A 23,662-nucleotide genomic window follows, 5' to 3' on the forward strand; every position below is an offset into this window, starting at 1 on the left:
AAACCTCATTTCCTGACAACTTCCCAGCTAGCTGAGTAACTAACCATTTGTGATGAGTTCATCTAAGAGGATTATAAATCCCCATTATTTCTTTATACCAAGACCAGCCAGTGGCTAAGGAGCAATATCCATCAGTTTATCAACAACTACAGAACTGAGTCAAACTAATATCTTAGAGTTGTCTGGTTGGAGAAACATTGTCATTGTGTTTTCTAATTATTAGAGATATGTCCTCAAATTCCTCTCTTAGCTTTATTTCATGATCAGAGACAAATCAAACCCTACAAATGACTCTGCAACAGCCAGAGGTAAAGAATTCAAGGAGAGGACAAAAAGAGCCTAAGAGTCACACCTTGATGACAGGGAAAAGACAGTATTGCTCCTCTAGTAGTTTCCTTGTTGTTAAATCTAATAAATTTGCTCTTTGTTTAGTATCAACAAAGTTGGGAAGGGTGCTACTTGTATTTTCCAGGCATCATCTGCACAACTCTCCCAACCTTCCTACCCAGCTTTGTTGATTACAGCTCTCAGGGATCTGTGTAACATAAGCCAACCTTCCAATTCCATGCCTTGTAGAAGTAAGTCATTTGCCCAATTGAAAAAAAAAAGTGTTGTTAGGGTTTATCTTCTTACTGCTTCCTTTGCACCAAGCCCTTGAGGCTGAATAAGTTGTTTCTTTGTTCTCTGCTACCACTCAAACATAAAATACACATCTTCTTTGAATTTCACCTATAAAATACACTAAAGCACTTGTGAGCTTAGTAAATTTTATTGAATATTTTCAGATAGGGAGAAAAAAGAAAGGATTACATCACAAACGACACAGCAAGCACTTCTTGTACATCCTAAACAGTTTTTTTCCCCTTACTCTGTCTTTCCCCAATACATTTTAAGTTTTCCTAAGTGTGGATAACTGTCCAGCAATGTGTTTGAATCTTGTAGATCCCTTATAATTGTCAGCAGCTAGACAAATGTAAATGAAGGACTGAATTTATTGTAAGGCTTGGCTCATTGACCAGCAGTTGTTAGGTACAGTAGAGTTTTAGGAAATGGAACCCAGGGCTGGAATGCTGCAGAGAAAAAAAACCTTCCCTATCTAAATCTCTGTTCAAGAGACCAGCTAGACTGAAATTGTCTTTCCAAAGGTAAAATCATAGGGAGAAGGATTCTTCATGGTCCAGCAAGTTTTGGGTGCCCCAAACAGGATTAATCAGCTTTAACCAATGAGTGGAGGGATGTGTTGTGAAAATGTGGATGCTGCCTTAGAGAAATGGATAAAGGGAGAAAGAAATAGGGGGACGAGGAGGCAGCGGGCATTGTATTGAACTTTACATTTCATCATGCTATATATCTATATTTTAAGGCAGCAGTCAGGACAGATTTTGTTACATTTCTCATGAACACGTTAAGTGGGTAATGGTGTCCTCTACTACAAAACACGGGGTTCAAGTCAGTACCCATTCTCAAGGCCCTCACATAGCACGAAAGGGCTTCCCTCACTTCCCCTTTCATTTCGTGGACAAACCCAAGAAGGCTGACACTTTCCACAATACATACATTCTGATGAAGTCGTTTCCTAGCCAATTTCTCTAAAGCCTTGAGAAGTTGTCCCCTGGAACAGGATATTTTCTCTATTTTTAGACCTTTTAAATAGTGGGTGATTGCTTTATTTTCAGATATCTTGTGAAATTCCTCGAATTGGCGTACTGAAATCACTTGCTGCAGGTGATCTTCAGTGTCCTTTAAGCACAATACTTCCTTAAGAGTATTCTCAGCCTTTCTGTGGAGGCCTTCTTCTATATACATTTTGGCCAAGCCAATAGAAGCCAACTTGAATGTGGGCTTTAGCTGCAAAGCCTTCTGAAATTCATCTATAACCAGTTAACCCAATCTGTTATTTTCCCCGTCCCACCCCCTACATTGGTTGGCTGTAGCTTTCTCTATTTGGATTACTTTCTCTTTGTAGCAGAGCCCTATCTGGTGATGCAGGACTACAGAGGCTGGTGCTGCCTGCAAGGCCCTATTTAAGAGCTGAAGAGCTTTATCCCGGGAGTCATTTCTTCTGTAAAACTTGGCCGCATATCGCCAGACATAGGTCTGCGAGGACATGCTGGTCAGTGCTTCTTCAATGTACTTTTCTCCTTCAGCTTCTTGTCCTGCTTCCTGGAGCTTCAGCGCAAGGAGAACCTTAATATATGCATCTCCTGGATTTAGCCTGATGGCCTGCCTCAGGGGATACAGAGAAAACCCGTGTTCTCCCTGTTTTGCTGTGATAAGGCCATCCAGGCGAAAGAGGGTAATAGCGTACCCAGTGCTGGATTCAGGGTTTTCAGGGTCCACCTCCAGAACTTCTTCAAAGCAGGCCTTGGCCCGTTCGTAATTCTTTCCTCCACACTTCAGCAAGGCCCATCCTTCCTCACACTTCGTCTCAGGACACTCCATTCTATTGCGGGAGAGATTTGCAAACTTCTTGCAAGTGTTCTCCACCTTGTCCAGGTAAGTCAGGGTTTCTGTCAGTCTGCCCATGTGGAAATACACCCAGGCATAGTTGCCCCAGGTAACCAGACTTCTCAGGTCAGATTGGTCAGCATGTTCTTGCTGGATTAAGTCTTCAGCTTCTTTAAAGCTCTTCAGGGCTTCCTCATTCTGGCCTTTCAGGTGTTTCACATAGGCCAGTGGGTTGTGTATTCCCACATTGTATTTAGTTTCCAGGACTGAATCTCCTCCAGACCCTGTTTTCTAAATTAGGAATTTCAGTGTTATCAATGAGCAGCTCCCATGTAAAGTGGCATCTCAATTGAACCAAGATCTCTTCAGTGAGATTCCCATCTGATTCCTCACTGTAAAAATAGACAGCAGTTATTTCTATTTTTAGGAGCAGTCAGTCTAATGGAAAGCTAGTACTTTGAATACTCAAAATTACTCCTACCACCACCTGTCTCTCTGCCTCAGTTATCTGTTGCCTTCCTGAATTTTATGGTCACATCATCAAGACAGAGCTGATTGATATAAAAATCCTGAGGACATGCCGGTCACTTCATGGTACCAACAGGTAGGTTATATGTAGTCTAAAAGGCAACCCAGAAGAGATTAATTCTGCTAATGTCCAGTTAACTTTTAACACCACCATTCCACACTGCAAAATCCCTTCCCCCTTCTGCCCTGCTTCCAACATTATATTACACTGCTAATATTGCCAGAAGAAATAAGGGGAGAGTGTCTGCAGAAGGGCAGATTCTTTCTCATCTTTCCCATATTCGCAATACATACACACTTTTTGGATTTATGTCTTTCCAAGAGGAGTTCTGAGCAGTGTATTATAGCTAGAAGAGCTAAATATGGTTTCAAATGATGGGTTTCATGAACACTTGAGCTGAGCTGGAGAACATGGTAGGGCATCCTACTTCCCACCCCTGTATGAACTTACCCAACCTGTCCCAAACAGATTGCAAAATGGGCAGAATCACCTCATAATGGCAGATTACCTGCATGGGGACAGAAGTAGAGGATGAGAGAACATTGTACAAGGTCAGGTATGTCCATGTGACAAAGTGGCAAGCCCTGCTTTTCTAATACAGTGACCCTGATGTCAGGCAATGCTGCCATCTAATGGATGACAGGTACTCAAAATATCAATAATTAGAGTAATCTCTCTGCCACCCATGGGAAAGAGGAAATCATAAAGGGGACAGCAGGACTGGAAGTTTTCTTCCCAGTATTTTTCCCTCCTATGAAGTGGACCTGAAGTCCTGTTGCCCTGACCAGAACATGAGGGAAGAAAAAGAAATTTGTTTCTAATACTCAAAAAAGTGGCCTTCACATCCGATATAGGTATGTTTACCTCCATGTCCTCAACCAATTATCTTACATTTCATACTTAACTTCTTTTCCACTCGTTAGGCCCAAGGAAGGTTCCCAGAGGGAATCCTTATGAAGTTGTCTTTTACTCTGTGTATAGCAGTGTACAGCAAAAACCAATATTTATATAAATCTTTTTGTCCTGATGCATAATATCTAAATATAATGTAATCACACAGACACACACAAACCAGACTAAGAGACACTCCTTTTTGAAAATAAAAGAGAAAGTTCACAAAATGGCAAATAACATTATCCATGTGAGCAGCAGAGTCTTACACTTACTACCTCCTGTGCTAATACAACGGCAGCTCAGTACATTCTTCCCATTTCGCTCCTGAAAATTTCCTTGAGTGCATATCTGCCCACAGTCCCAAACCATCCTCTCTCCAGGCCTTAGCTGGTGACGTCCATGACCTGCTATGTTATTGGTTCAGGGCACAACTGTGTGGTTGACTGTTGAGGTAAGGAGCTCCAGAAACTTTCCTTTACAACATCCAACCATGACCTGGAAATATTACCCAATGAAACCTGTGCTTATATTGGGCGTAGAGGGGAGGGGGAAATCAGGAGTCAGAAAAATCAGTATTGTGCTGAAGAATGTTCACTGACTTACCCCTGAAGAGATGAAATCATGAAGAACTTTGACCCAAGAATTCCACCTCTGCAGACCTCAGTCCAGGGTATGATGGAGGACAGTCACTGTCCAGTGGAAGATCACTCACATGGAGTGCCAAGACCTGGGAGAACTGCTAGAATATTTGGTGATGAGTCATTCCAGGAATTTTACACATGTAACCTAATCTCAGGCATCTCTGTTGCTGACCCAGCCAGTGCATTTGTGAGAAGTGCAAACAGGCCCTCCTGGATGGACTCAATCAGGGCCACGGTGCCATGCATTGATGAGTGGAAAGTAACATGGATTTCAACACTCACTGCAAAACTTCAAGTGCACAACTTATACAACCTTACAGGGCTACCCTGCTAACCTGCTAGAAGAGAATTATTATACTGTCTTATTCTTATAGGTTGTCAGGGACATATGTCATCTTTTGCCTTCTTGGCTTGGGCCCTGGGAAGACTGTGGGGTAGAATGTCATCAGGGATATCCTCATTCTCTAACTAGAAATGCTGAGACACATATACATGCATGTGTATGTGTGAGGAGGAGGACCTTACTCCTCCATGCATGTGTCAGATAGAGGCTTGTCATTACCACAGGTTGTCAGGCGTTTCCCTGGATCCTTTCCCCTTGAAACTTTTTTTCCACATATGTTTTAAAATTGTCATATATACATAACAAAATTTGCCATTTTAACCATTTTAAAATGTACATTTCAGTGGTATTTATTACATTTCCAATGTTGTGCTACCATTACCACCATCCATTACCAAAACTTTTTCATCACCCAAAACAAACACTGTAGCCGTTAAGCAACAATTCCCCATTCCTCCTCCCTTCAGTCCCTGGTGTTAGAAAGAAAGCTGTACCTAAAAGAGAATGAACACCCACCTGATTGCAGAGAAGAAAAGAATTTATTCACAATCTTGCAAGAATGGGCTCATGACCTGTGTAAAATGGCCAGCGCGTGCAGCAACAATACCTAGTAACATTTATATCCTGAGCTTAACATGCAGGTCCCTCCCCTGTTCCCCATTGATTGGGTACTTCAGAGGTTACAGCCTGTCCGAGAGGCCTAACTAATGTAATTTTCCTCTTTTAGTTACCACTCCCATTCCCTACATTCTGGGGACTTGATAGTGGGCACCAATTTTAAACCTGGTGCCAGAGCCATTAGAGCCTTTGTCCCTCCTCCGTTAAGTGCAGAGCCGGTTTTGGCTAGTTCCTCTGTTAGGATGTGGGTGACTCATGAAATAAACCATGAGACTGATTTTAGTTTCTATTTCCCCCTTTCCATATCTCTTTCATGTGAAAGTTGAACTTAACCCTTTTCTTACACTGGTAAGCTCTAGTATACTTTCTGTCACTATGAATTTGCTTATTCTAGATATTTCATATATGGAATTATGTTTGTCCTTTAGTGTCTGGCTTATTTCATTTAGCATATTTTCCAGGTCCATCCATGTTGTAGCATGCCCTTGAGCCATTTTGATCAGTGAAAATATGTGGAAGAAGGAACCCAATCTGTTTTTCTGTCCCTGCACCTACTGGAATCAGGGATGTTTTTATATGGGCTTTATTCAGTCCCAGAAAGTGCAGAGCTCCTTTAGGTCACCTGGATCAGGGGACCCTATAAACATAAGCACAGGCCCCTGCAGAACCTCTTGGGCAGTGTAGCTACCAAGATGGGGGAGAGGGAAGACCTGGCTTTCTGTTAACTCTACAGATGCAGACACAGCTAACATCAGTTTATTGACCTCAAGCCCATTATATTCAAAAGAGGGACCTGGAGTCTTTTGTAGTGAATTCTTTCGCAATCTCTCACTTGTGATCTCCTCCCAGGGAATGTGTAGATGTTTGCTGGAGAAAGAATCCTGGAGGAATGGTTCCTTTTACCCCAAGCTCTTCATTTTCCACTGACTGAAACATCAGATGAAAGGAGTCTAGCAGGTAGGAATGTTTCTGAGCAGAAAATATTTTCTTCTGTTCACCAGTTCTAACTAAACCAGGAAATAAAAGTGTGGACTTTCTGGATAAAACCTGATAAAATTTCTTATTTTCTATCATCTTTTGTAGTGGTTTTTCAAATTTTAGCAGGCATCAAAGTCAACTAGAAGACTGTAACACATTAATTGATGGGGCTCACCCCTAGTTTCAGAATCAGTATGTCGGGTTGAAGACTGAGAACTTGCATTTCAAATGAGGGCCAAGGTTTTGCTGATTCTGCTGGTCCTAGGACCACACTTTGAGAACTATTGACTAAGGGAATAGCAAATTTCATAGTACTCACAAGACTTTTTCTTTGTATTCATTAAAAACAGAAAAATGAATATCTTTTAAAAATAGCTCATTCTCCTTCCCATTTGGATTTCATCACCTTTACCTTAATGGATCTAATGCTTTTGCCCTGACTGGGCCCCCTGTCAGTCTCCTTTTTCAGGCCCAGACCTCTGCTTTCTGGTAAATAGTTTGTAAGCATCCTCTGGAAAATTGTTGCTATGTTAGACACAAAATCTCTTTTGGAACTAAGATAACTTTCTCATTCATCTCCTTGGAAGCTCTGTACTCTTATTAAGCAAGTCCTGTATTAGAACAGTCAGGAAACTTGCCACTTTGCATATATTCTCATTTTGCTCCTGCAGATGTCCTTTCCACCTCTCTTCGTTGTTCTCTGTGCTGGGGAGGCTGACTCTATGGATGTGTTAACTGGACATTTTTATTTTTTTACTTTCTTTTGGGTTCGGCTGGGAAGCACCAGCCAGAAATTAAGAGCGCAGGAAGGTGTGGAGATAATGGTATATATTCCCAAATCCCCACTCCGCTGAGCTCTGGGTTGTTAGTGGTTGCATTTCTCACCAAAGGCCCCTACTCCACTTGAGAGGTACCTCCCCTATTGCTCCTGCTCCAGATAAGTGTCTCTCCAGGTACTGGTAACTTCTTCTCTTCTTGCTTCTACAAGCTTAGAGGTGTCAAGCTACCTCTACTGCTAACCCCATGAGCATGTACCATCTCCTGTTGATTTTCCTTAACTTTTCCCATACCATCTTAAATAATGCTCTTATTAAGCTTACCTCAATTACCAGATCTGCAAAAGTCAGAACTATGATTGAGGAGGAGTCCTATTTAAGAAGTGGCCCTTAAGGAAAGTTTTAGAATCTCCAAATGCACAGAAACAAGGTCAGTGTAGCAGAGAAAAAGCCTTTACTTCATGGTTCTGGGAGACGGCAGGTGCTCTGCAGTACTTTGGTTCAGGCTGGAAGACATGGAGGCTCCTCTAAGATTTGTCTACAGAGTTCTGGGGTTTTTCAGATAAGTGTGTGTGTGTGTGTGTGTGTGTGTGTGTGTGTGTGTGTGGTATCCCCAGGGGATTTTGCACATTCTTGAGGTCCAATAAAATTGGCAGGGTTGCTTCTTGGTGAAACGAAACAGAGAGAGAGAAGTTTGTCTCTGCTTGATAAGGAGTTACTGCTCAGTTTTGGCAGTTGAGAGGCTGTTTGGGAGAAGCAGTTTTGATATGCAAATTATGTGCTGAGGTCAATGTGGCCTAAGAGATAGAGGATACCTGAACCTTAGAAGATGTTGTGGAAAGAGCAAATGGAGCTAACATGACACAGGGTGTGAGCAAATGTGCCTTGTGCTCTACGAACGCTGTATCTGTGCTGAGGACATTTTTCTCCTGCTTTCTAAAAGAAACTTTCTACTTAAGACCACCTGAAGTGTTCAGTTTCCTGGAAACTTCAGTCTGCTGGATAGTGGAATGGTTTTCATACCTGCTGATGCACTCTGGCTGTACTTTGGCTGTGACCAAAATGTCTCTTTTACCTTAAATGATTCATGCCCTTGCAAGACATAACATCTTTGCCTTTTCTGTGTATGCGGTAAAAAGGATAGAAGAACAGGTTATATTCTGATTAGTTTTCTGGACCACAAACTAGGCTCATTCTATGGACCTCTACTCTCTCCTTCCATGGAATTAGCTCATGTTCTTGGTTCATGTGGTAAAAATGATTCATGTCAGCCAACCATATTGTCCAAAGGGAACTTACTCCTGTCCACATTGATTTCATCATGGGCAAGCACTTTGTACCTGAGGGAACAATTAGACTTACTTCGTTGGGAATTTGGAACTGAGACTTGGAAAAGTATTCAGCTTTTCTTGAGTTGTTGGTACTGTAAACACCTCAGGTTGGCAGTTTTGTTTTTCAAGAAAGGCTGAAAAAAATGGGGAGAGATGGTTTGCAAACAGAAAGGTGAAACATATGCTTATAGAGAAACTAATGAAAAATGGAGAGCAAGTATTCATAGTGTTTGACTGTTTCACTTGTATTTGTTGGCAAAACCCTGCTGTATCTTTAGAACATTTTCCCATTTTTCCATTAGGGTATGGATTCCTGTACTGCTTTGATAAATGCCATCACTCAAAAGCTAATGAGTCTTTCTGGCATATCCAGAAGATTCCAGTTTCATCTTGGCAGTAGTTTAAATTCTTATTTGTTATATGGTCCTCTGTGGTCCCTTATAAATAGTGAAAAACTTGACCGTTAAATTCATGATTGCCAGTGACTTGGTCTGTGCAATCCTGGGTGTTGATACTTTAGATAGACAATTCAGATGTGAGGACATTGCTTCCTTCAACCATAGATTTTCTGTCTAGAAAACAGGAAGCAGATACTAAATGAGACCGTTTCAGAATGAGTTTCAAATTTTAGACGAATATTCTGTTATGGATTATAGAGGAAATACATTTAATAGAAAATGGGTCAAGTGTACTTGTTTTCCTGCCTACTACCAGATAACATTAAGGCATTTGTTCTCCAAGAGAGCTCAGGTACTTGAAAACAAGTAGAGTCAAAACATCTCTGGACTGGTAGGTGCTCAAGCACAGGGGGTTTAGTTATGCTCAAAAACTCTCGTGTCTTCTCTATCTCTGGGCAGATGACACTGGTTGTGTGATTGAGAGAACAGGAGGACTGGCTCATGTACTTTAGAAGTAAATGGTTGGCGTATAGCTGAGGTGACCTTTGTTGTAGGAAGAGGCAACATGTGGCGTTCAGATAGGGTCCTCTTGGTTTGCCAGGTTCATTAGTTTACTAGGGCTGCCATAACAATGTACCACAAATTGGGTGGCTTAAAGCAACATAAATTCATTCTCACACAGTTTTGCAGAGTAAAGGTCTGAAATCAAAGTGTTTTTGCCCCCTTATAAGTCTTTAGGGAAGAACGCTTCCTTGTCTCTTCCTAGTTTCTGGTGGCTCCTGGCAACTTTTGGTGATCCTTGGCTTGTAGCTGTATTACCCCGGTCTCTGACTCTGTCTTCACATGGACTTCTTCCTTCTGTGTTTCTGTGTGTCCTCTCCTTGTCTTATAAGAACACCAGCCATTGGATTTAGGGCACACCCTAGTCCAATATGACCTTAACAATTACATCTGCAAATACTATTTCCAAACAAGGTCACATTCTGAAATTCTGGGTAGACATGGATTTGCGGGAAACACTTTTCAACCCACTAAATCAAAAGGCTGAGTAGGATGCCAAGATCCTATTGTAAAAAAACAATATGTGAAGTTTGTAACGGTGGAAGGAAAGGGCCTGGAGGTTTTTACTGAGCCTGAGTCTGGGTACTTAAGCTGTTGATAAGGTATGGCCTGTGCTCTCTGTATGGGCCTAACAGGAGAAGTTGAAATGTTTATCTGTGAAAGTCTTCACCCATCAAGATACCAGTTTTCAGCAACAGGTGCCATTCAACCTGTTGCTTTCTCTGATGTCCTGTGAAGACTTCTCTGACTTTCAGAGACACCGACAAGGGCCATCCCCTGGCCTTGTTGGTGCCAGGGGAAGGCAGTAGGACTTGACAGCTGTCAGATAGAGGAGCCTCTGAAACTTCCAGGAACTCTACTATCATGGCCAAAGTATCAGCATAGTGGTTCTGGTCTTCTAGATGAATGATCCTTCAGATGAAGTGTATGAAGACTAGGGCCCATCACCCCTGACGATTTCAGCCCCAGAGAGTATTTTCAGAACATTCCATGAGCCTCCTATAATCTGTATCCCAGCTTAAACAAATACTACCACATTGCCAGCCTTTGCACCAATCATTACCTTCAACTTCTCACCTTAACCAGAACCAGGCTTTCCTATAAATTAAGCGCCATATTTTCACTCATTTCCAGATTAAATAGGATGGCCAGGTTGAGGTAAAAAAAAATCTAGATAGAGTTGCATGATTTCCTCTACAAAAAACCTAGGCAACCGATAGGTGGTAGAATACTTTCCTGTAAAGATGAAGAATGAGGAGAAAATGAAGAGCAGCAGGGACAGAAAAGGTTGGAAGGATTTAGATAATCAGAGTGTCTATACTTTGGGCAGTGACAATGGAGGATAGGGATGTACATTCTGGTGGAACACACCAGAATCTGTCAAGTCTGGTTACCAGCACAAAGCACCCAGTCCAGGAATCCAGGGAGGTCTTCGATGAAAGTCCCCTGGACTAGGGTCAGCAGTTTATGCCCAAAAGATACTATAGAGAGCCATTGTCAATTTGTGGAAGAATGAGGTTACAGATGTGGGAGAATGAGGTTTGATTTTCTGTGGTTCTATGGGAAAAAAAGACTCTCTCTGAGTTTTGAGATATTGGTCTATAAAGAAAGTTCCATATTGTTTACATCATCTAGCAGCATTTGTATTGCTATCAATGCACTACAGAGGAGCTTACTCAAGCATTTTGTCCATTTTAATGATCTTTATTGTTTGCTGTTGATAGTTCAAACTAGCATGTGATTATCTGCATTTGATCAGTAGTAGAACATGTGCTTACGGTCATAGAATGTAATGTGGCCACTGAAGTGTACAGTACTAGATGTGTGGATGGCAAAGTCTACATCTACAGTCATATTATTCTTCTGGGGTTTTTTTTTGTTTGTTTCTGCCAGTTTTCAGCCCATCTGTTATGAAGCAACAACCACGATACTACATACACATGTTTAATGAATTCTTTCTATGAGACCATGGCTGGTGAAATTGCCCACACAATAAATAGGAAACAGGGAAATTTGGAAAACCGCTACTCTGAAATCTTCTAAAGTGAAAGTGAGCTATCCTGTAAGTTTTTGTATCTTGGTTATAAAGGGGTTAGTGCCACAAGATAAGTGAATGCCCAAGGCTGATAGCAATTTCCCTTTGAGTGTATATTTTCAAGATAGTGTTATATACTTCTTTATGGTTTACTTATAATTATCAAGTAAAATTGTAATCTGAGTCACTGTTTCTTCATTGCTTAGGCCCATAACTAAACTATATTTCCCATCCTGCCTTGTAGTGATGTGTGGTAATGTGCCTGAGTTTTGACTAAAGGAAAAAGGGCAAGCATTATATGTGCCACTTCCTGTCCTGACCCATATAACTCACATATATGGACCTCCATGTTCTTGTCTCTTTCATGTAAACATGTGGAAGCAGCATATTAAAGATGGTGGGGTCAAAAGATGGAAGGAGTCTTGGTCGCTTAATCACTGGATGGAGGAGAGCCACTTGCCAATCAGGAATACCTAGTTTTCCTTTTATGAGAGAGAGAGAAAGTGTCCATGTTGTTTCCGAAAGCCGTATTTTTAGGCAACAACTTTCATTACTCTAACTAATAGATGATTAGAAAAATATTTTATACATATCCCTAAATTTCAGATACCATGATCTGTTCAATTTCAAGCTATTACTTTCATTGGGCTAAATAGTTCTTTAATTCTTTAATTGTTAAAGGAGAGAATTGCTAGGGCACTATGACAGAGACTTGTCAGAATGTTTCCTATGTGCTTTTAGTCCTGGTTTACTGAAAAGTCCATGCAATATTTAACTATTTAAAGAACAGTGTTTTTTAAAATTGCCTGATTTGTCTTGGACCTTTTACTGGTCTTGCTTCATTGTAGTTGGTGATGAATGATGGAGAGGTGGCTGTAGCTAGAGCTGAGCATCTTCAGGGTCAATCCGCTCCAGCCAAAGAGCATCAGGAACACACCTGTGATTAATAAGTTGGGTAAATAACTCATCTCAGAGAGGAAAATGTGGGGCATCTCAGCAAAATGGTGTTAGAAAGGATTTAGGGAAGCAGATGTGGCTCAAGCAATTGGGCTCCCATCTACCATATAGGAAGTCCAGGGTTCAATATCCAGGGCCTCCTGGTGAAGGCAAGCTGGCCCATGTGGTGAGCTGGCCCACGTGGAGTGCTTGCCCAGACGGGAGTGCTGCCCAATGGAGAGCTGACACAGCAAGATGACACAACAAAAAGAGACACAGAGGAGAGACAATATGAGATGCAGCAGACCAGGGAGCTGAGGTGGCATAAGAGAATGATCGCCTCTCTCCTACTCCGGAAGGTCCCAGGATCAGTTCCTGGTGCTGCCTAATGAGAATACAAGCAGACATAGAAGAACACACAGCAAAATGGACACAGAGATCAGACAATGGAGGGAGCGGGGATAAATAAATAAAATTTAAAAAAAAAGAAAGGATTTATTGACATTGGGCTTCTAAGATGATTTTGGAGAGTTTAAGGATGTGGGACTTGGCTCTGATTTGGAAGCTATCAGGAAGCAGGAATGATTCTATAATTAGATATTTTAATAAATTGTGTCTAAAAGGAGGGAAGAATAGACCAGTGCTACAGCTGTAATTTGAAACGAGTCCTAGTCACTCATATTAGCCAGGTTAGGGGACAGTTTGGTCACTTTCATGACTTGGACAATGTTGATGTTTTTGTCTGTGTTCATATATGATTATGAAATGTTCTTTTCTCTTGATCTTTGTCTAATCTTATCTTTGTCTTGCTCCATCACGGTCACAGGACAGCCTTGACTGATATTGATGTTTTGTAAAATTGTTTATCTTCTACAGGAGAACATGAAGGCCCAACTGTGAGTACAAAACAGCTCCTAGCAACAGCAACATCAAGATGATAACATCTAGGCAGGTCCTGGATGTCAGGGGCTGCTTTTCTCTTTCTCATCAGAGAACTTCTTCATTAACACTCTAGCGGAGAGGAGGGTATCCTGATCTTTCTAAGACCAACGATTACATAGATAAGAAGGATTACCCAAAAGGTGAACATCAGGAAATGAATCTATTTTATGCATGTGCATCTCAAATATGTAAATCTCTTAGGAAAAGGGTATGCTCAAGAAGGGGTATAGTGTAAAATTTCTTTCCATGTAACTTAAATGTGCATACTCTAATTATAGAAATAGGCAGTAAAACTCCCTGTGCATAATGGGAATACAGAAATGGAGGGTGCAACTATCCAGGTAACAAAGCATAGGGAACCAGGCCCAGCTGTTCCACTGTGGAAGTATTAGTTCACTTAAAGGGCTAGTGTGACTGTGAGGTAAACACACCTTTATTTGGGGATGACAAGCCCAGACCATTAGAAAGAACCTCTTAGACCTGCCCGGTAACAGAATTATCTGATGATAGGGGTGTTTCTCATAGACATGTGCCATCTCTCATCTATTTTTATTTTTTGTTTTTAATTTTTTTTCTCATCTCTCTTAAAACAGAATGCTCTGAGTACAAGAGAGTAAAACTCCATCATGGAACAGTCCTTATTACATAAAAGTGCTACTAGGATGTTTTTCCTGCGGTTCCTCTCCCTTCTGCTTAGCTTGCCTGTAATGAAAAATATTAACAAATTTCATCCTCATTTGCCTTTGTACACAAGAGACTGTGTTGCTCAGTGGTGAACTTCACCATTGTTGGGGTTAGATTACCTGGGTTCATTACTGAGTTTTCCACTTACTGGCTGTGTGATCTTGAGCTAGTTGATTGACATTTCTAAGTTATATTTCCTTACCTGTAAAATCAGGGTAGTAACGGGACATTCCTCATGAGGTTATGGTATCATGAAATGAGATAATGCATGGAAATTACTTCTCATTTAAGAACATTTAGCAATCATGGATATCATTTCAAAGTGTAAGTCTCTCCATCTGTACAGGTGGCATTTAGGGCTGACCATCAGCCTAAGTCCTTCCCTGAATAATTTCTCTCTCAGTGGTTACTGAGAGAGAAGTGTCCCATGTCATGTCTCTGACTTTTGAGATAGGGGTTCTCCACCATGAGATGCAGGCCAGGGAATTCTAGATATTCCACCTTAAAACCCATGTCAGTGACCCCTAGACATGTCAAAGCATGGAGCACTGGCAAACCCTCTTGGGTAGCTGTCTTCAGCACCTCCCTAAGAGGGACTGACCAGTGTAGGAGGGGAAAAGATTTTTGGATAGAGGATCACTTTCTCTCAGCTCTCTTTCTCTAGTTCAGTACCAGATGGGAGACTTCTAGCAGGCCATTTGATTCTTAGGTGATAATATTTTCTGTAAGGCATCAACCCTAACCCAACTCTGAAAGAAAGGAATGGAAATGTAACTACATACTGAAATAGAGGTTAGGAAAGATGTTTGTGTTGAACTCAATAAGGTTTTGGAATTTTCCTACATAAAATTATTTCTTAGTAATAGTGTGTCAGAGAAACAGAGCAAGTGTTTATCATGTGGTTGCTCTGAATTTGGCAGCAGTCCTGTTTCTGTGGGACTCTGGCTCAGCTAATTAGGTATTCAGAATCTTGCCTAGTCTATCCTTGGCATAAACAGACCCAAGAACCCCACAGGTCAGAGCAGCAGTAAGGAGAAAGGAAACAGAAACAAAATGTATGTGAGAGCATGTAAATGCAATGCCTTCCCCCCAGCGTGGGACATGACACCCGGGGATGAGCCTCCCTGGCACCGAGGGATCACTATCAACTACCAACTGATGATGCAACTGGAAAATGACCTTATACGGAAGGTTCAATGCGGATCAGCAGAATATCCCTGTCTACATAAAATAACATGATTTTAAAATGCTGTTTGACCTAATGTAAGGGGGAAATGGAAAGGAGAAATGAGTTTATATGGCTACGAGTCTCTAAAAAAGAGTCTGGAGGCTGGCAGAAGGATTGCCCTTATGCACAACTGAGCAGAGTCAGAGAGACAGATAAAGCAGATACAACCCCCAGATATTGGTTCCTTTGAGGGCTAAAGAGACCCATGGGAGTTATGGTCATGGCTGATGGGGTTAATTACCAGGTCAGATGGCCCCTCTTTGGAAATGGTGTTTATGTGTGATGAATCTGGACACAGATGGGATCTCTCTTCATAAGACTTTCATGCTAATGTGCTGGAGGTGCAGTTAGTGTTGGGGTTTAAGATATATTTAGGGGATTTGAATCTCTGGACTGACAATGTGATAGCCAGGTCCTGAGCCTCAAGAGACTCCAGCACCTACAATCTGATTTATTGGACTTACCACACTCAGCTAAGATGGAGTTGAAGAAGGACAACCACCACACCATGGAGCCTAGAGTGATTACAACTGAAAGTGGGAGGATGGCATCCAGCATCCATGTGGAATCTGAGCCTCCTCTTGACATAGAGGTGCAATGGACACAACCAATCCAATGTCCACATAGAAGAGGTGGCATTGGATTGGGAAAAGTGGACATGGTGGCTGATGGGTATGGGGAAAGGCAGGAAGAGATGAGAGGTGGAGGCGTCTTTGGGACATGGAGCTGCCCTGGATGGTGCTTCAGGGGCAATCACCGGACATTGTAAATCCTCACAGGGCCCACTGGATGGAATGGGGGCGAGTATGGGCCATGATGTGGACCATTGACCATGAGGTGCAGAGGTGCCCAAAGATGTACTTACCAAATCCAATGGATGTGTCATGATGATGGGAACGAGTGTTGCTGGGGGGGGAGAGGTGGGGTGGGGGGGTGGGTTTGAATGGGACCTCATATATATATTTTTAATGTAATATTATTACAAAGTCAATAAAAAAAAAAAGAAAAAACACAAAAAACAATAAACAAAATGTATGTGAGAGACTGTGTGTGTTTACAAAATAGGAAAGAACAATGAGAACTAGAAAGGGAAACACTTCCATTGGACAGGGTTAATACTTGAAGAAATGAACCTTAAGCACTGTACCATGAGTCTGATCTCATAATTCCAGGACCAGTTTTGTATTCAGCTGCCTAATCTTAATTCCATTAAAATCTTGTGTTGCTTCTGTAGTTAAATAAAAAGGTTGCCTTTGCACAGTGGTTTGCAGTTCTGGCTGCAAACTAGAAAATTCCCTGGGAATCTTTAAAAAATACGGATGAATGAGCCAATTTCCAGTTCAATGAATCAGGATTCCTGGGAGTGAGACCCAGGCAGCAGTATTATTAACAATTTTTAAAAATAAACTCTAAGATGATTTTATTGTGCAGCCAGAGTTGAAAACCACTGAATTAGTGGATAGCAGTGTCAGGAACAACTAGAAGCTTATTAGAAATACAGAGTCTCAGGGCCCTCTTGGTGGTTTAGAACTGTTTGTACTCCAGAAAATCATGTTCTTAAAGCTAATCCATTCCTGCAGATGTAAACCTATTGTACGTAGGACCTTTTGATGAGGTTACTTCAGTTAAGGTGTGGCCCATTGTGGGTCTTAATCCTCTTACTAGAGTCCTGAATAAGAGAATGAAATTCAGACAAGAGAGAGAAAGCCATGGAAGCAAGAAGTTGAAAGCAGTGAAACCCAGAGGAGAAAGGAGAGACCAAAAGACACCACTATGTGCCTTAAGACCCAAGGATTGCCAGCAGCCATTCTTCAGGAAGAAGGCATCACCTTGATGAGGCCTTGAGTTGGACATTCTCACATCCTCAAATGGTAAGCTAATAAATTCCCATTCTTAAATGTCAATCCATTTCATGGTATCTGCTTTGAGCAGCCTAGCAAAGTAAAACAGATTTTGGTGCCTGAAGAGTGGGGTGCTGCTATTGCAAATAACAAAAATGTGTAAATGGCTTTGGAATTTGTTAATGGGTAGAGGCTGGAAGAGTCGTGAGCTCTTTGATAGAAAAGGCTTAGATTTCTTTGAAGAGACTGTTGGTAGAAATATGGATGCTAAAGATACTTCTGATGAAGCCTTAGATAGAAATAATGAATGTGTTATCTGAAACTGGAGGAGAGGTGACCCTTGTTTTTAAATGGCAGAGAACTTGGCAAAATTGAGTTCTGATGTTAGATGGAAGGCTGAGTTTGATAGTATTGAAATTGGATTAGCTGAGGAGATTTCGAAGCTAAACATGGAAAGCACAGCCTGGTTTCTTCTTGCAGCTTATAGTAAACTGTGAGAGGATAGAGATAAGAAATGAAAAATTTAAGTTTTGGAAAACCCCAAGGTTCTAGAAAATGAATTCCCAGAGAATAGTGCTCTTTTTGAGTATTTGACAGGAATCAGTCAACCATTTCAGTGTAAGTCAGGATTAGAAATGCAGTTATCCAGAAAGGATTTTTAGAAAGTTCTTTTATCTAATGGTTTGGACCCCTGTGTACTGCATGTGAAACCAACAAGTCTTTTTGTGAGATTTCTATGAATCGAACCATTGTCAGCCTGGACTGAAAGGGACAGAAGAGGGACAGAATGAAGGTAAAATTACTTCAAAGGCAGAATCATGGAAGCTGAGGTCTAGATCAAAGACATCGTCTTGGGCCAGGACAGTGAGCCCACCCATGTGTGTGGAAAGAGTGAGTATGCTGTGGCATTTGGAGAGGGCAGGCCTTCCATCCCATGTTTCAGGAAGAGTATTACCACCCAGATTTCTCAGATTCCTGAGGGATCGCTGAGGATCTGGCTACCACCCCAATGTTTGCCTAGAGTGGAGCCTAGAGCCTGCTGTCATCCTGATGCTTTATGAGGGTAGAACCTTCACTCCAGTATGTGAGGGGAGCATGGCAGCTGTGCAAGCATTTGGAAAGGGGTCTGCTGTTCCATCAGGCCCAAAGGACAAAACTTAATTTATACTAGTAGGCAGAGACCAGGAATCCTGCTATTCATCCTACAATGCTCAGGGCAGCCCCTCACATCAAATAATTATCTAGTCCAAATGACAACAGGCCTGGGTTTGCATTAGTCTTATCTAAAATAACCTCCTGTGGGAAACGGATATGGCTCAATTAGTTGGGCTCCCGTCTACTATAAGGAGGTCCAGAGTTCAATGCCCAGGGCCTCTTGGTGAGGGCAAGCTGGCCTGCACAGCAAGCTGGCTCACACAGAGTGTTAGCTCACATGGGAATACCACCCCATGTGAGAATGCCGCATGGTGCAGGAATGCCACCCTGCACAGGAGTGCCGGCCGATGTGGAGAGCTGGCACAGCAAGATGATGCAACAAGAGACACAGAAGAGAGAAAATAAGAAGATGTATCAGAACAGGGAGCTGAGGTGGTGCAAGGGAGTAATCACCTCTTTCCACTCCGGAAGGCCCCAGGATCGGTTCCTGGAGCTGCCTAATAAGAATACAAGCAGATACAGAACACACAGTGAATGGATACAGAGTAGACAATGGGGGGGGGGGGTGGCGAAGAGGGGGATAAATAAATCTTAAAAAAAATAACTTTCTGTGATTATTGAAATGTTCTAAATCTGTTCTCTCTAATGTAGACGCGAGCCCCGAGGTAGCTACTGAGCACTTGAAATGGGACTAGTGCTTCTTAGTGAAATTTTAATTTAATTTTTATTAATTTAAATATAAACTTAAATAGCCACATAGTGACTACTTTATTGGACAGCGTAGCTAATCAAGGTCTGCACTGTGAGACATTGGTGTTCTTTCACCCATCTTGCTGGAAGCAGCAGATTGCTTGGGGGACACCGCTTTCTTGAGCCTGCAGCTTACTGCTCATATCTTTTGGACGCAGTGATCTTTGACTACATATGGGGAATATATGTTTGTATCTCTGCTTAGACAAGAGACTAGGAATACCATTCTCTCTGCCCTTTCTCCCATCTTTATATTCTAATGAGTGTCTCCTTTTATAAAAACTCAAAAGATCTTTGTGTTTGTGTCAGAGGAAGGTTATATTCATGAGAGAACTTAATTAGAAGCAATAGATGGTAGCAGTGGAAAGCACAAACAGCTCTATTGAGGAAATTGTCATACCTCTCTGAAAAGTGCATCTGTTGTCCACAGGACATTCTCCAAGGCCCCTTCATTAACCCTCCTCCCTCACCTTTTTCACTAACTTTGCTAAGTTTCCTGACAATGATAATTTTAACATACTGGTTTTTAGGACTCAACTCATTGGCTTGTTTCCCACGTTTGGGGAAAGGAACTGCTTCTGTGGTATAGTATCCAAAGGTTCTTTGCGATGGCCAATTCTGAGTTGTTGGCTTTCTCTTCTACAGTTTTCTCAAAGCACGTCTTGGAACTTTCATTGTCCTTTCTTCCATACTTTTATTTTGCCAGTGTTTTCTGATGGGTAATTTTTTCCTGGACACTTGATTTTCTAACTTGAAAATTTTCTGTAAAACTTTCTTCCTTCACTGTGTGAGTCTGTGCCTCTGAGAGTCTTACGTGGTAAGAGACCCAACCATCATTTCCCAAGTGACCAGACTTCTGATTTTTGCTGGACCAGTTAGTTCCCACTGGATGAAATTTCTGCTGATGATAGCATTCCAGGACTGCCACATTTTAATCTTTAAGTAGTTGATAACAGTATCTATCTTCTAAATCACATGAAACACTTTCTTTGAATAAGTTCCAGAAAAAAATGCCACTCATTACAGAGGGATATTTTCTAGGCAATTCTTAGAGATATCATTGAATAGAAAACCCAAATCGATACCTGGAAAAGCAGGTATCAAGCACGTGAAGCCCTAGTCTTATGTCTCTTTGGAGATACCCTTCTTTAGAATTTACTTTTCCTTATTAAAGTCCTCTTTGAATGCCAGGGGTCTATGCAGGCATGCAAAAATTACCTTTGTCATAGAGTTTTGGCAGGTGCCAAAGAGATCCGGTAATACTAGAGAGTGAGGATGGACATCTACTTCAGGAAGATCCAGGTTCCTTTCTGGTCAGGCTCAATGCTCATGCCTTGCCTGTTCCAGCTGCAGCCTAGCCTCCCACTAAGATTCTTTAACAACAGAGTCTTTTACTTGTTGATTGCTTGACTTACCACCCATTTATTCTTTCATTCTCTCATTCATTTGACCCATCATCTCCTGAGCACCTACTGTGTTTGGGGCATGTGACTGGATGCCAGATAAAAAAGTAAAAAAAAGGTGCATAAGTTTCAGCCCCTAGGTCAAGACATGTACTTTTTTTTTTTTTAAGATTTATTTTTTTAAAAAATTTATTTCTCTCCCCTTCTCCTCCCCCCTCCCCCAGTTGTCTGCTCTCTGTGTCCATTTGCTGTGTGTTCTTCTGTGTCTGCTTGTATTCTTGTCAGCAGCCCCAGGAATCTGTGTCTCTTTTTGTTGTCTCATCTTGCTGCATCAGCTCTCTGTGTGTGTGGCCCCGCTCCTGGGCAGGCTGCACTTTTTTTGCACCGGGCGGCTTTCCTTATGGGGTGTGCTTCTTGCGCATAGGGCTCTCCTACACAGGGGACACCCCTGTATGGCACAGCACTCTTTCTGTGCATCAGCACTACACGTGGGCCAGCTCACCACACAGGTCAGGAGGCCCTGGGTTTGAACCTTGGACCTCCCATGTGGTAAGTGGATGCTCTATCCATTGAGCCAAATCCGCTTCCCAAGACATGCACTTTTATTTATTTATTTAATAGGAAGTACTGGGGATTGAACCCAGGACCTTGTACATGCAAAGCAGGCATTCATCCACTGAACTACACCTGCCCCCTAGGATATGCACTTTTTTTTGCCTTTCCTATTTTTTTACTGTCTTTTTTTTAAAAAAAGATACATAGATCACAAAAACTGCTACATTAAAAAAAATGAGTTTCCCATATACCCTACACCCCACCTCCCACCCCCACCCCTCCCACATCAACATCCTCTTTCATCATGGTGGCACATTCATTGCATTTGGTGAATACATTTTGAAGCACTGCTGTACCGTATGGATTATAGCTTACATTGCAGTTTACACTCTCCCCCAGTCCATTCAGTGGGTTATGGCAGGATATATAATGTCCAGCATCTGTCGCTACAATATCATTTAGGAAAACTCCAAGTCCTGAAAATACCCCCACATCTTATCACTTCTTCCCTCTCCCTGCCCTCAGCAACTTCCATGGCCACTGTCTCCACATCAATGATACAATTTCTTCATTTGCTAGAGTCACAGTAGTTCTGTAGTAGAATACCAATAAATGTACTCTCATCCATGTTTTATTCCCTCCATCCTGTGGACCCTGGGATAGTGATGTCCACTCCACCTCCAAGTCGAGAGGGGACTTAGATCCCATGTGGCTGATGGATGCGATTCTCCTGCTTGCAGTTGTAGGCACTCTTGGTTCCCTGGTGTGCTGGTTGACCATTTTCATCCCGCTGTTAGCTGACCTGGGTAAGTCCAACGAACAAAAGAGTAGATATTGCAACTCTGCTGAGGCTCAGGGCCCAGCCAGCACATGAACAGTCCAAAGATTCAAATTTCCTGAGCATATACCAGCTCCAGGGCCAACCACAGGTTCAGTAAAAGTGACAGAAGAAGCAGGTGTAGAAAGGTCACATCTGAGTCCAACTCCATCACACTCAGGAGCACAAATTCCAAACTAGGGCCCACTGACAAGGCACTGAACTCCAGAGCCATCTCCCATGAATGTAGAATCTGTGTGTCTCTGTAACCCTCAGGCGCACCAGTACAAGGGGTTGTATCTACTTTGGTTTTCTCTGGGATCCTGTTGAGAAATGCAAAAGTGTCACCCCTCTGATGATCTCCCAACTCATTTTGAAGTCTCTTAGCCATATAAACTCATTTGTCTTTACCGTTTCCCCCTTTTCTTCAGGATCTTTTTATAGTTGTATCACTGACTGGTGATTGGTAGTAATCCCTTGGCCCCAGGGAGGCTCATTCCCAGGAGTCATGTCCAACACTGGGGGGAAGATAATGCCTTTACATGTTGAGTTTGGCTCAGAGAGTGGCCACATTTGAGCAACATGGAGGTTCTCAGGAGGTAACTCTTAGACATCCTGCAGCTCTAGGCCTAGGTGAAATTTCAGGCACACAGGCTCATAAGCATAGTCATCAGTATCAAGGGCCCATCATTGGACCATCCTTCTTCACTGGTATTTGCCCTTGCACTTGGGAGATTGTTGCTGTTCCATTGGGGAATGTGACAGAGCTCCCCTGGCTCTGTGACAGAACTCAGCACTCCCTCAGTTGTCATTTGTAACTCTGCCTACTATGACAATACCTAATGAATATCTGAACATTTTTATATATCCTATATACATACCTTGGAGAACTCCCTTCCAACCATATGTTCCCCATCAATAACATCCCATACCAGTGTTCCTCTCCTGCCATACTTGAACCCCTCTCTGATCCAAAACTTCTTAAAAAATGAAGCCTAATATATTCCCAAATTCAATTAGTAAGAAAATGAAATAGTAATGATAGGGTTAAAGATTAGAAATAGAATACATACTAATTTAGAAAAACCAAAAGTAAAATAAATTGGGATATTAAAGTCTATATCCTTTTTTAATTTTTAACTTTGTCTTCAAAAAAGTTTTAGATCACAGTAAAGTCATATATACAATATAGGGGACTCCCATATATCCAACATCAAAGCATTTTCCCCCTTCCCCAGCAATGATCTTTTTACATGTTCATGTTATATTTGTTACAGCTGATGTACAGATATTGAAACATAGCTACTAACCTTGGTTCCATTTCGGTTTACATTATGTTATATATTTTAGACTGTACATGTTTCTAAATTTTTAGTTACAGTATGGTTTACATTATGGTTTATATTTTAGACTGTACACTTTTATAAATTTTTGGTGAAATTTAACATGTCCTATATCCATCATTGCACGTTTTGTGGAACACTTCTGTTGCCCCCTAGTTACCCCTGCTTCCATCTATTCTATTCCTCTCTCCTCCTCCTCTCAGGGCCCACAGTGACAAGCAAGCTTCACTGCTTGAAGGAACAGATTCATAGATACTTGCAATAATGCTGAGGGCTTGACACACTAAACAGTCCTCCGCCATTGGGAGCCACCTATGTTCTTGAAAGACACCCTTCCCTCTGTTTGAGAACATCAGGCCTCCCCAGGATGGGGGTATACCTTCCCACTCATTGTAGGGGTCTCCACCCAATGATATAACACACAATGACAAGATGAGCATTCACACACTCCCTAGA

General features: G+C 41.9%; 1 protein-coding gene across 1 annotated transcript; it reads right to left on the reverse strand.

Moving 5' to 3' along the window:
* Positions 1-754: 754 nt before the first annotated feature.
* LOC101413213 (interferon-induced protein with tetratricopeptide repeats 1B-like) lies at positions 755-3,847 on the reverse strand. The gene is given in 2 exon segments (XM_058299497.1): positions 755-2,739; positions 3,842-3,847. Coding segments are annotated over 2 exon segments (1,407 nt in total). The 3' UTR covers positions 755-1,338.
* Between the last annotated feature and the right edge of the window lie 19,815 nt (positions 3,848-23,662).

Source organism: Dasypus novemcinctus, chromosome 6 (genome assembly GCF_030445035.2).
Source record: "Dasypus novemcinctus isolate mDasNov1 chromosome 6, mDasNov1.1.hap2, whole genome shotgun sequence".
Taxonomy (NCBI): domain Eukaryota; kingdom Metazoa; phylum Chordata; class Mammalia; order Cingulata; family Dasypodidae; genus Dasypus; species Dasypus novemcinctus.